The 12062-nt window shown below is 57.7% G+C and overlaps 1 protein-coding gene across 2 annotated transcripts; it reads left to right on the forward strand.

Moving 5' to 3' along the window:
- The first annotated feature begins 3233 nt into the window (after positions 1–3233).
- ISLR2 (immunoglobulin superfamily containing leucine rich repeat 2) lies at positions 3234–11284 on the forward strand. Of its 2 annotated transcripts, XM_081124084.1 has the most exons (4): positions 3234–3306; positions 5532–5622; positions 6164–6274; positions 7657–11278. In XM_081124084.1, the coding sequence occupies exon 4, from the start codon at positions 7665–7667 to the stop codon at positions 9885–9887; it is 2223 nt and encodes a 740-aa protein (XP_080980210.1). In that variant the 5' UTR covers positions 3234–3306; positions 5532–5622; positions 6164–6274; positions 7657–7664; the 3' UTR covers positions 9888–11278. The 2 variants fall into 2 exon arrangements, with proteins under 2 accessions (XP_080980210.1, XP_080980211.1); XM_081124085.1 differs by lacking the exon at positions 3234–3306 and having other exon boundaries at positions 5397–5622; positions 7657–11284.
- Positions 11285–12062: the final 778 nt, after the last annotated feature.

The raw sequence follows: 12062 nt of genomic DNA on the forward strand, positions 1-12062 counted from the left end.
CTAGTTTGTATGTATTCCAGAGAGTTCTCTGACCCTGCTCACACACTAAGCCCTGACCCTGCTCACACACTGAGCCCTGACCCTGCTCACACACTGAGCCCTGACCCTGCCCACACACTGAGCCCTGACCCTGCTCACACACTGTGGACCCAGACTGGTCTAATCTCCAGGTAAGGAGATGTCTAATATGATTCATTATAATTATGGTCAGACTCATTCCAATTCATTTTGACACAATATTAGATTACTCTGATCATGCAATTTCCCAACACTTCTGTTTAAAGGGGATTTCTTTCTTGTAGTGAATCTTGGGATTGACTACTCAACATCCATTTCAGGACGAGGTGATCATTACTCTAAACCAATAAATTCCATCCTCTCTGCCAGTGATTGGCTCAGAGATGGGGAGTCATAAGTCAATATGTGTTGATAAGACCCAAGGAGAGGCTGTGCCTTCTGGAACAAATCTATTCTCTCTATCCACTAGTCTTACCAAGAAGCATGTGACACCAGCTGCTGCTGAGCCCTCCAATGGCACCAAAGAACACAAGTATCAGGCTGCAACCCTGTTAAGAGTGGCAGAGGAGAGAGACAGAGAGAACCTGGGCCTACCTATATCATTTAGTCAACCAGCCCTGAAGCCAGTCCTGCTTTTTGCTTGTGAAATTTACACCTAATCATTTAAAACACTTTGAGATGGGAATTTTGTTATATGCAGATGAAGCATCTGAAGTGATTCCCTGCCCTCCCTGCCCTGCTTCACCCTGCTGTGGGGCTGCCCAGGACTCCCCCCTGGGGAGAGCCAGTCTTGCCTGCAACCGGGTAGAACAGCTAAGTGTGTTGCCCCTCACAGGCAGGGGTACTGCCTTTTCCAGGCAGAGGTTCCCCATCTTTATTGAGACAAGCACAGACCCAGATAATTACACAAGATGCCACTGGAGGAGCTGTCGTCGTGATGGCAATAAAGGGCCTTGCCAGCATGTTAAGCTAATTTCATGAAAGCACCAGGAGGAAGGTCACAGACTGGATCCCAGATTATTAATAATGTCAGGCCTCATTTGAACCGTTCAGGAAATTTCTCTCAGTCGCCTCCAGCAAACTGCCACAGGTTGTTACTTTCCTCTGAATCAACAGTCTTCCCATATGCAAATGTGGGTATTTTTTTTTGTTTGTTTTTCCCTAGAAAATAATTAAAATCACAGAACCCAATAAATACTTAAACAGATTGTGGCTTTAATGAAAAACCTTCCACCAAGGCTGTAGCTTCAAGCCTCTCTTCACAAACAGGGGCACTGGAGACAGCCACAGCATCAGAATCTGGGTTGAAGTATCTCAGCCTAGAAAAATACTAATTGCAATTCCGATTGCTACCTGTACCATGGGGGGGGGGGGGGCGCTGAGAAGTGTGCCAAGGTCCTTACCCTGGGGGGGAGCCAGGATAGAAGAAGCACGTGGGGGCATGTGCAGCAGAACATCTCATTCTACCTGGACTCAACTCTGCAAGGCATTAATAATGGCTAATTTTAGCTATTGTTGAAAAAATAACAACTCATTTCTGAGCACTGTCTGAGTGCTAGGTACTAGGAGCTTTGCATGCACTGACTCATTTATTCCTCACAGCAACCCAATAAAATTGTTATTCTTATGTACACCCTTTTTTCTAAGGCACAGAGAGGTTAAGTAACTTGGTCAAGGTCACACAGCTAGTACATGGTGGCGTCTGATGCTAGAACTTTTCTTCATAACCACTATGTAGTGTGTATAAGGGGAAGGAGAGATGGAAGGCAGGAGGGGGTTTATAAACCGAGACTGGCTTCCCAGAAGAGTGGGCTTTCTGCTGAAGTTAGAAAAGGAAAGCAGCTTTTGAAAATGATGGGAACATTGTGTGGATGTGTGTGTATGGGGGGGGGGGGCAGAACTACAGAAGGTGGGAAGCACTGAGTGTTTAGGAGATTCTGGTTGTAGGGCAGCTGTGGGGAGGGTCTCCTGAGCAGGCTGCCATGCTGGGCATATTTGATGTCCTCTTGGGCCCTGGCTCTCCTACTTTTAGAGCCACTCCCCCATCCCCCCACCCCCGCCCATCTATTAAATCACCCACATGCCACGTTAAACACAAGGCATATACAACTCTGCATTCAATGGTTGCAGCTGAACCTTAATCAAACATCCATTACTTCCAACTGCAGTTTTCTTTTCCTCCCTTAGAGCCCAAAGACTTTCTTTTTCAGATCTCAGACATTTTATAGGTCCCTGACAAAGTCATGAGACTTAAGGACAGTCTTCTAGGGCTCCAAACAGGGCTCAAAGAGAAAGGGCTCACGCAAGGGGGAGGATGGGGAAGGTGTACAGGAAAGTTCTGTCCCAGGAGGACTACGCTCATTGGTTTGTGTCAGGGACTATTCCTTCATGGAGCATCTGGAAGGTGTCTATATTGTGTTCTGGGCTCTGGAAACACAATAGGGTGCACAGCAGGGGCTGTATCTGTGTTAGACAGGTAAGGATGTTACAGATTCCTAGGATGGAAGCTGGGTGGACATGGGAAGGAAAGCTTTCGTGCCTTGGTTAAGAGTCTCCCACCTCGGATCGTTGCCCCCCCGGTGGGGGGGGCGAGCGGGTTGGCGTAGGCCATGGCGCAGGGGTTCCAGCCAAAGCGCTCCTGGCCCAGTCCCCCCAGCATTGTCCCGGGCCTTGGCGCCCCGCAGGCAGTGTCCAGCAGGGGGCGGGCGCGAACCAGGCCTAGGCCAAACACCTTGGTTGGACAGACGGAGGGAAGCCAGTGCCGGGATATACTGGGTTTCGACCCGCCCCACCCTTGGGACCGTCAGGGTCGAAACGTGGAAGTTGGAGGTCGTTCTGCAAAAAGCTGCCCGGAGCTCCAACTCGGCCTCCGGGTCTGTCTAGGGTCCATACCCCATCCTGACCAAAAAGCCTGAACCCGGATTCTACAGATTCTGAATCTGGGGCCCCCGAGCTGACGGCTCGGAACCTTATCTCCTCCCCACACCAACTTCTACCCGCCTGACTGGGGGCCTGTTTCTTTAATGATCAAAGACGTGGGCGGGGGGGGGGGGTATCTTGGTTCCCGTTCCCCCAGTCCCTCAGTAACTGTACCATTATTAACATTATACTCAGCAGACTGCTCCTGCGCGCCTGGCGGCGCAAGACCACAAGCGCTCAATCTTCAGGCTGAGCTCGGAGGCTGAACCGGAGTCGTGGCTCCCACCCCAGTTCTCCGCGGACACTGCCAGGGGCAACTCGGGCTTCAGACTGCCGGGTCAGGCACTGGGCTCTCGGTGGAAGGCTGGGGTAAGGGCTGTCTACCCCGAAGGCACGCTCGGGGAACAAAAGCGCTCGCTGGAGAGTGGGCGGGAACCACCGGGCGGGCTGGAGCCCGCGCCCACTCCGGGTGGCCGCCGCGCCCTTAGCTGCGGTCCTGGCGCCTGGAGCCCTATCTCCCTGCTGAATTCCCCGGCTTCTGCAGCACCGGCAAGAAAGCAAGGGAAAAGGCTCTTTCCTTGGCCCGTGGGACCCGGAGGTTCCCGGGACACTGGCGGGATGGGCCACTGCGGTCCAGGGTAACACCCCGCGGAGAGTGAGCGAAACCATTTTCACTTCCACTCCCCAGCCTCTCTTACAGTCCCTCTACCCTTCCAAGATGTCCCCTGTTCGCCCGCTTCTCCGTCCGCCTCCTCGCAAAAGAACCAGAAGACAGGTGGAAACTGGGTGGAGGGTCCACAAGCGGTGCGTCTACGCGCCGGCGCCTCGGTCCCTACCTCGCGGCCAGGCGCCTGCCCCCGCACGGGAAAGGCTCCAGAACCCGCCATCTAGTGCCGCCCCTCCGTCTCCGATGCTGGGCCTCTGCCTCGCCCAGACCCCTCTTCCGCGGCCAAGGCTTTCTGAAGCGCCTCCTCAGGGTTCCCAGGGCGCAGACAACACTCCCAGGAAGACCTCCTTGCTCCGCAGACAAAGAGGCTTTGCCAGGTCCGCCGGCTGCGCCACTCCCCACCCCAGCCTGGCCCGAACCGCTGGGCCCCACTTCTGAACTCTGGACCCCTTCCCCAGTCCCACCACAGGGTCGGGGTGCTCTCACCCCTCCCTCTGGATCGGCTGTGGGGACTACAGTAGTAGATGGAATGAGGTTCTGGGTTCTGAATTCCGGGCTGAGCGAGAAGCGCTGGTCCCAGCCTGCTAGGCCTCCTGTAGCGGCTGTAGGAGGTGGAGAAAGGGAGGGACACGGAGCGTGTGCGCGCTAGTCTGTTCATATTTAATTTACAAAGGATCCTCGGAACCCGGGTCGGGTGATCTCTTTAGATGCAGCACTCGTCGCCCGTCTCTCTCCCCACCTCCCTACCTCATTAAAATGCTCCACATTTAAATCTGGAGATCGAGGTTTTCTGAGGGCCCTAACCTGCGCTAATGACCCACCGCAAGAGACCACCCCGTACACGCAGCCCGCGGTGAAGGCTGGGGAGCCTAGAGCTACCCGAAAGCTCAGTGTCTAAAAAAGGACTGGGGAACTTTGTGTGTGCCCGGGAGCCTGTACCCATTTCCTAATTCTGTCCAGCAACTGTGTCTCCAGGGCTGCAGTGGGCAGCGCAGGGGGAAAGGAATTGACTTTTAGCCAAATGCCTGACCTTCCCGCGCCTCTGCTTCCTGGTCGCTAAAAAAAATGTCGGGATTTCTCCAGAGACTAGGAATGAGAGTCCGGAACGAGTTTTGTAGTGTGTGGAGACTGGCTGTTGTGTGAACGCGTGAAACACTGGGAGAGTGGCGAGCGACACAGACTGTGGAAACCCTGTGTGGGGTTGGCGGTGTGTTTGCTTGTGAGTCTGTGAAGATATCTGTGTTTCCAGCCCACTGTGCTTAAGGGGAGCAGACGCTTTGTAACCATCCCTTTTGGGGCTGCCGTCTGCTGCAGCCCCGATTCCCCGTTCGCTTCTAGCTGTCAAGACCTGAGGGTGAGGCGTTGGGTGCGCTCAGGCAGGCTTCCTGGGAGCGGGATCTGACACCCACTCGCCCCGCCCGGCCCCTTCTTGGCGGTGCGCACGAGCTCTAGAGTTGAGCAGTGGGCTTCAGCGCTAGTTTAGCCACAAAAGACCAGACGTAACGAGTTGGGCTTAAAAGGCTGGGCAGGGTAGGCAGTGGGCTGGGGAGGGGGCGTTGCTTCCCGCATTGGTCCTGCTGGGCCCAGCGTTTGGGTCTTCCGGTTGGACAGGCGGGAGGGGGGCGGGGTTGGGGGGCGGGAGAGAGACCTGGGCTTGTATCTGCCCAGATCCAGGCAAAAATGGTAGGGAGGGTGAGTTGCTCTGCTAACACTATCAATTATGCATGGTGTTGAACGTGGCTTCGGGGAGGAGGCGGCTAGCGCGGGTGGTGGTGGCGGGGAGGTGGGGGTAGGGGAAGGAAGGGTACACTCGAGCCTGTCCCACTCGAGGTCTATCTGCCCCACTACCTGCATTTGCAATAAGAGTTTAAATGCAAAGCACAACCCCCTTTAGTTATGCTCCTTCTCTTCCCCCAAATTCCTCCAGGATGGTTTGTCTCACGAGTTGCGGGGTGTAAAAGCGGCTCGCATTCAATTAGCAGCGAAGCTCGCGGGTCCTGGCGGACCCGCTCGTAGGGGTGAGTACCCTGACTGAGTGTGCGTGAGGGAGGGGCAGGCTGGCGAGTGTCCTGGGTGAAGGTGTGTGCCTTTGAAAATATGTGAACGTAGTGAGAGCTCAACACATCGACGCAATTATTACATGGTGGATAATTCTAACATGTGAAGGGGTGAGGGTCTGTGCTAATGTGTTTGAACTTGGGGGGGGGGGCGATGTGATAAAGAATAGTGGTAATGTCTGCAGATGTGTAAATGTGGAGGGACATGGGTTATGGGGTGCGGTGAGCTGGAAAGAGCCTAGGCGAGGGCGGTGGGTGTGGGGGCCAAAAAGTGTCTCCGCCAGGGGTAGAGCCTTTATGGCATTAACGAATGTTGAGGATGCGGGAGGTGGGAGAGGCTGTGCGCGTCCCTGACCAGCCGGGAGCGCGCGTGGACTGTCTTCAATCTGCAGCCAGCTAGAGGTGGAGGGAACAGACACGAAAGGAAAAACTGAAGTGGGGACTCGGGGCCAGGAGAGAACCCAAATTTACCCGTCCCTTTCCCCTCCCACCTTCCCCACAGTCGCAGCAACAGATGTGGGAAGCGCCCTTGGGCTGTCGTCCTCTCTGAAACATCAAGTCTAGAGAAGGGGTTGAAGCCCAAGGCGGTGCTCCGAGAGTCCACAAAGAGCAGGTAAGCCTTCCACCTCCCCACAACCTAGATCCAGGTGGGGGTAGACCCAGCCTCAGGTGCTGGACCCCCCTCCCCCCCACAGGGAAGAGATGGGGAGGAGCCCTCCCCTGGGAGCAAAGGTGGAGTGAGAGACAAGGGTTCCCAAAGAGGGGTGTGGGAGTGCCTCTGCCAACCCTGCCTGGAGCCCTAGGCAGGAATGGGCAGTCCGTGTGTAAGTGTGTTTGTGTGGCTGGGGATGAGAAGGTTTTATTGGAGAGGGGGCTCTAGGGCATCGTAGAGCTGCAGAAAAGGAGCAGAATCTTCAACCCTTTCCCACTTAGCTAGTGACAGCCCCCATGGCCCATCAGCTAGGGACCCCTCTGCTCCCTTGAGAGGCACCTGGGCTCTGCTCTATGGGCACGGGGACCTTTAGTAACATTCCTACAATGCTCCTGGTCCATGCAGAGGACCTCCTTCCTCAGAGGGAAGGCTGACTGAGCACCCTGGGTTCTCCCCTGGAAGGAACTGCAACCCAGAGCAGCAGGAGGCTTAGGTCACAGTGGCTGAGGGGCCTGCGAACAGGCTTCCGTGGGTCCCAGGCTCTTGCCACTGGCGGCAAGTTCTCCGAATTGCTGATCCGCTGGAATTTTGGTCTCAGTGGAGGGCTGTGTGCACGCTCCAGTGCGCGCTTGTGTCCCAGTGTGTAGGTCCGTTCCTGTGAGGGCTTGTGTCCTTGTGTCTGTCAATTCCAGCAATGAATAGGAAAAGCGCGTTGCACCGTTATGGAGAACGCTGTACAAATGCTGGGTTCGGCTGTAAGAATGAGGCCTCCAGTGTATATTGTGTCTGTGTCTGGGTGCCTTTGTGTTTGTGTGTCTACAAAATGTGTTGTGAACCTCTAAATCCCTGTAGAAGTTAGCGGTTTGATGGCTGTGCCCGAGCGTGTTTGTATTGTTGATGTATGGGCGTGTGTGCGATTGCTGTAGATGGGACAAAGAGTTCGAGAGAGGGCACCGATCACGGACAAAAATACCCTTTCTGTGTATGCCTTTCACGGATTAAACAAAGGCTTAGAAATACAGACAGGGGTCAGTGCAGAGCCCAAGGCAGACCAGCGATCAGCCGAGCAAAGGGGCCAGCGAGGGGGGGAGGGGGGGAGGAGTAGATAGAGAAAAAAGAGCATGGTAGAAGGCCGCAGGGAAAGGAAGGGCTCCAAGAGGGAGCAAGCATTGAATCCCGAGGTGTTTACTGAGCTCCACACATGCCCAAGACAGGCTCCTGGGCATAAAGGGGGTTACCTGGGCCTACTCAAGACTGGGTCTTGGAGGCAGAGCTTGATAGGGGAAGGAAGGTGGGGCTCGGTGAGTCACATTCTCCCCCTCTCTCCCCACTTCCACGTGCAGGATCCGCAATGGTGCCCTTGCTAGCAGTGTGGCTAGCCTGGGCGCTGCTGGGAGTGGCAGGAGCTTGCCCAGAGCCGTGCGCTTGCGTAGACAAGTACGCGCACCAGTTCGCCGACTGCGCCTACAAGGACCTTCGCGAGGTGCCCGAAGGACTGCCGACCAACGTGACCACTCTTAGTCTGTCAGCCAACAAGATCACCGTGCTGCGGCGTGGGGCCTTCGCCAACGTCACGCAGGTCACGTCGCTGTGGCTGGCGCACAATGAGGTGCGCACTGTGGAGCGGGGCGCATTGGCGGTGCTGAGCCAGCTCAAGAACCTCGACTTGAGCCACAACCTTATATCCAGCTTTCCATGGAGCGACCTGCGTAACCTGAGCGCGCTGCAGCTTCTCAAAATGAACCATAACCGCTTGGGCTCGCTTCCCCGGGACGCGCTCCGTGCGCTGCCGGACTTGCGCTCCCTGCGCATCAACAACAACCGGCTGCGTACACTGGCTCCCGGCACCTTCGATGCGCTAAGTGCACTGTCACATCTGCAACTGTATCACAACCCCTTCCATTGCGGTTGCAGCCTAGTGTGGCTGCAGGCCTGGGCCGAGAGCACCCGAGTCTCCCTACCAGAGATCGACTCCATCGCGTGCGCGACGCCAACCGCGCTGCAGGGGGTTCCTGTGCGCCGCTTGCCGGTCCTGTCCTGTGCACCACCCAGTGTGCATCTGAGTGCCGAGCCGCCCATCGAGGCGCCCGGCAGCGCCCTGCGCGCTGGCATGGCGCTCAAGCTACACTGCGTCGCCGAAGGACACCCCACGCCCCGCCTACAGTGGCAACTTCAGATCCCGGGTGGCACCGTAGTCTTAGAACAGCGGGTTTCGAGTGAGGAGGACTACGGGGGCGGGATGGAAGACGGAGAGGAGGAAGTAGATGGGGATGGGCTGACGCGGACGGAGGCCCCAACCCCGTCTCCAGCACCGGCTTGGCCCGCGCCTCCAGCCACCCCACGCTTCCTGGCGCTCACAAACGGCTCCCTGTTGGTGCCCCTCCTGAGTGCCAAGGAGGCAGGCGTCTATACGTGCCATGCCCACAACGAGCTGGGAACCAACTCCACGTCAGTACGCGTGGTGGTGGCGGCTGCCGGGCCCCCAAAGCATGTTCCTGGCGCCGGGGGAGACCCGGATGTGCAGGCCCCGACCTCTGAGCGCAAGTCCACAGCTAAAGCTCGGGGCAACAGCGTCCTACCCTCCAAGCCTGAGGGCAAAATCAAAGGTCAGGGCCCAGCCCGGGGTAGCGTCTTTGGGGAGACGGAGGCGGGGCCGGAGGAGGAGGTCAGGGAGGGAGAGGAGGCGGAAGACCAGGTGGAGGAGCAGCGCTGTGGTCACGGGGACCCCTCGCGGTATGTGTCCAATCACGCGTTCAACCAGAGCGCCGACCTCAAGCCCCACGTCTTTGAGCTGGGCATTATCGCGCTCGACGTGGCGGAGCGAGAAGCGCGGGTGCAGCTGACGCCGCTGGCGGCGCGCTGGGGCCCAAGGCCTGGCGGGGCTGGGGAAGTTGGGTGGTCTGGGCAGCGGCCCCTGCGCCGGCTCTATCTGTGCCCGGCGGGGGGCGGTGCAGCAGTTCAGTGGTCGCGCGTGGAGGAGGGCATCAACGCCTACTGGTTCCGCGGCCTGCGGCCTGGCACCAACTACTCCGTGTGCCTGGCGCAGGCCGGCCAGGCCTGCCATGTGCAAGTGGTGTTCGCTACCAAGAAGGAGTTGCCCTCCCTGCTGGTTATCGTGGCGGTGAGCGTGTTCCTCTTGGTACTGGCCACCGTGCCCCTGCTGGGCGCTGCCTGCTGCCATCTGCTGGCCAAACACCCGGGGAAGCCCTACCGTCTGATCCTGCGGCCGCAGGTCCCCGACCCCATGGAGAAGCGCATCGCCGCCGACTTCGACCCGCGTGCCTCCTACCTCGAGTCGGAGAAAAGCTACGCAGCAGGCGGCGAAGCGGGCGGTGTAGAGCCGGAGGAGGCTCCCCGGGAGGGCCTTGATGAAGACGCGGAGCCGGGGGACTCAGGTGGGGGCTTGCAGAGGGAGGAGAGCCTGGCCGCCTGCTCGTTGGTGGAGTCCCAGTCCAAAGCCAACCAAGAGGAGTTCGAGGTGGGCTCTGAATACAGTGACCGGCTGCCGCTGGGTGCTGAGGCAGTCAGCATCGCCCAGGAAATTAACGGAAACTACAGGCAGACGGCGGGCTGAACCCCGGCCCGCGCTGCCCTCCCAGTCTCATCCCCCACCTTGGGTGCCTGGGAGCAGACACCTAGGGCTGGCAGTATTTATCGCCCCCCCCCCCCTTACTCCGCCCTTTACTCCCCTCCCCCAACCTTGACTCCTGGAGATTTCTAGTGGGGAGTGGGCCGATTTCACCAGTCCCCGGCCACACCCACAGCCATCATCGTCCTCGTGGGCTGAATCCCCCCTGGCAAGCACAGGTCCCTCCTAGCGTAAGGCCGCCGCTGACCGTGAGGCGAAATCCACACCTCTCCGCTCCCGCTCATTTATCTTTGAAATCAGCCCCGCAACCCGCCCCACCGTGAGCCGTGGAGCCAGAGTAAACGGGAGAAGACGTAGGAAAGATCTGGCGGCAACACTGTGGTGCGGGATTTGGCTCCGGACTCTCAACAGACGTCCCCAGCTAGTGTGAGCGCTGCGAGGTCCCTCCTCAACCCCTACTCTGCCCTTTCTGGGGTGCATGTCCTAGAAGCCAGGGTTCGGCGACAACTCCTTAGTTTTTAGTTTCAAAGTCCCTTTCCCGCTGGGAACCAGACCCTTCTGCTCCCCGCCCCTCACCCCGCCCCACTCGGCTGCCGACGAGCTGGGGCAGAGCCTGGTGCCCTGGGCGCCGTTCAGCTCCGCGCTCAGAATTTCACATTCTCGTTTTCAAAGACAGCGGGACTCTGGGTCTGGTGCTAACACTTTTCCACTTCTCCCAGCCTCTGAGAAAATTGTGTGTGTGCGTGTGTGTGTGTTGGGGGACGTGGGACCCTTTTCTCTCGCCCTCTCACTTAACTAAAAGCTCCTGGGAACCGCGCACCCTTTTTCCGCGGAGGGTGTGGTCTTGGTCCTGAGCCAGTTTCGTTGCGGGTGAGTTGGGTTTTCCGGAGATCAGTGCCCTCGACAGCTGCGCCTCCGCTGCCCGGACCTCAGCTCCTTCAGAAGCGGTGCCATGGGAAGCAACCCGCGTCGGCGCGGGTCCGGCTGAGGGCGTGCGTGGCCTCCGGCGGGATGCGGACGGGGAAGAGCCCCTTGGCCCTCCCCGCCCCGCCCCTCCTTCCACGACAATAGTATTTGCCTGGCGTGTAGTCCTAGATGAGCGTGCTCAGTAGGAGAAAAGTCTGTGTCGTGTACTGTGTGACCGCGTAGTATAGGGGGCGGGCGGGCGGGCGGGACAGAAGAGGAGCGCGGACGCGCGGCGGCGGCTCCGGCCGGGCTCCTTTTCTCGCTCCTGAAGGAAAGCGTCGGGATGGGGTGGGGGGTTAGGGCGTCAGGACTAGCCGAGTCCGAGAAACGCAGCACAAGTGCGGCCTGGGACCGCGCCCTTTTCTAAAGGCGTGTCTGTGTGTACACTGTCAATAAAACAATCGATTTGAACTGGGCTTGGTGACTCTTTGTCCGCAGACTGAGGGAGGAAGCCTGGGGGCAGGGGGCGGGAGGAAACCGCAGAAAGGAGCCCGGAGGCCCCTCCCGTTGGGATCGTTTGTGAGATCTCGTGTTTGTTTGACTGTCTCTGATTTTGCCAGGTGTTTACATCCCGCGCCTGCTCCCTGTGCCTCCAGCTCGGGGGTGAAGGGGCAAAACCACGTGTGTAGGGGGTAGGCTGGCAGGGAGCGGGGTGGGCTCGAAGGAGAGGGTGGGTCTCTGCAGATTGAAGACGAGGAACTCCAGGGTGTGTGCGTAGGTGTTGTATGTGTGCACAATTCTCCTTGGGCTGACCCTGTCTCTGTCATGGTGTGTGCCGTGTGTGTGTGTGTGTGTGTGTGTGTGTGTGTGTGTGTGTGTGTGTGTGGACTGCCTAGTTTCTGTGTCTCAACACTGGCCCCTTAAGTTCTCTGAGAAGCCAGTGGAGAGATTCACAGGGGCAAGACTGCTGTGGCTTACACAAAAGAAGTCACAAATAACTAACTACAGAGCAGGCAAATTATAGAGAGCAGAGACAGGAGAACCTAGCAAGCTGATTCCACAGAACAAGTTGGTACATTTAGCCTAGGAGCCTAGTATCTGTGCATAAGTATTGGGGGGGTTGCTCAGTGAATGCTGTATGGACAACTGTCAGGGTGTGTGAGGAAGCCAGGTGGGCTAAGGAGGAATCAGGTTGAAAGCACAGTGATTTAATAGTCTCAGAAATGGGGCTTCTTGAGTGGGGAACAGGAGAGG

Source organism: Miniopterus schreibersii, assembly GCF_964146895.1.
Source record: "Miniopterus schreibersii genome assembly, chromosome: 1".
Classification (NCBI taxonomy): Eukaryota; Metazoa; Chordata; class Mammalia; order Chiroptera; family Miniopteridae; genus Miniopterus; species Miniopterus schreibersii.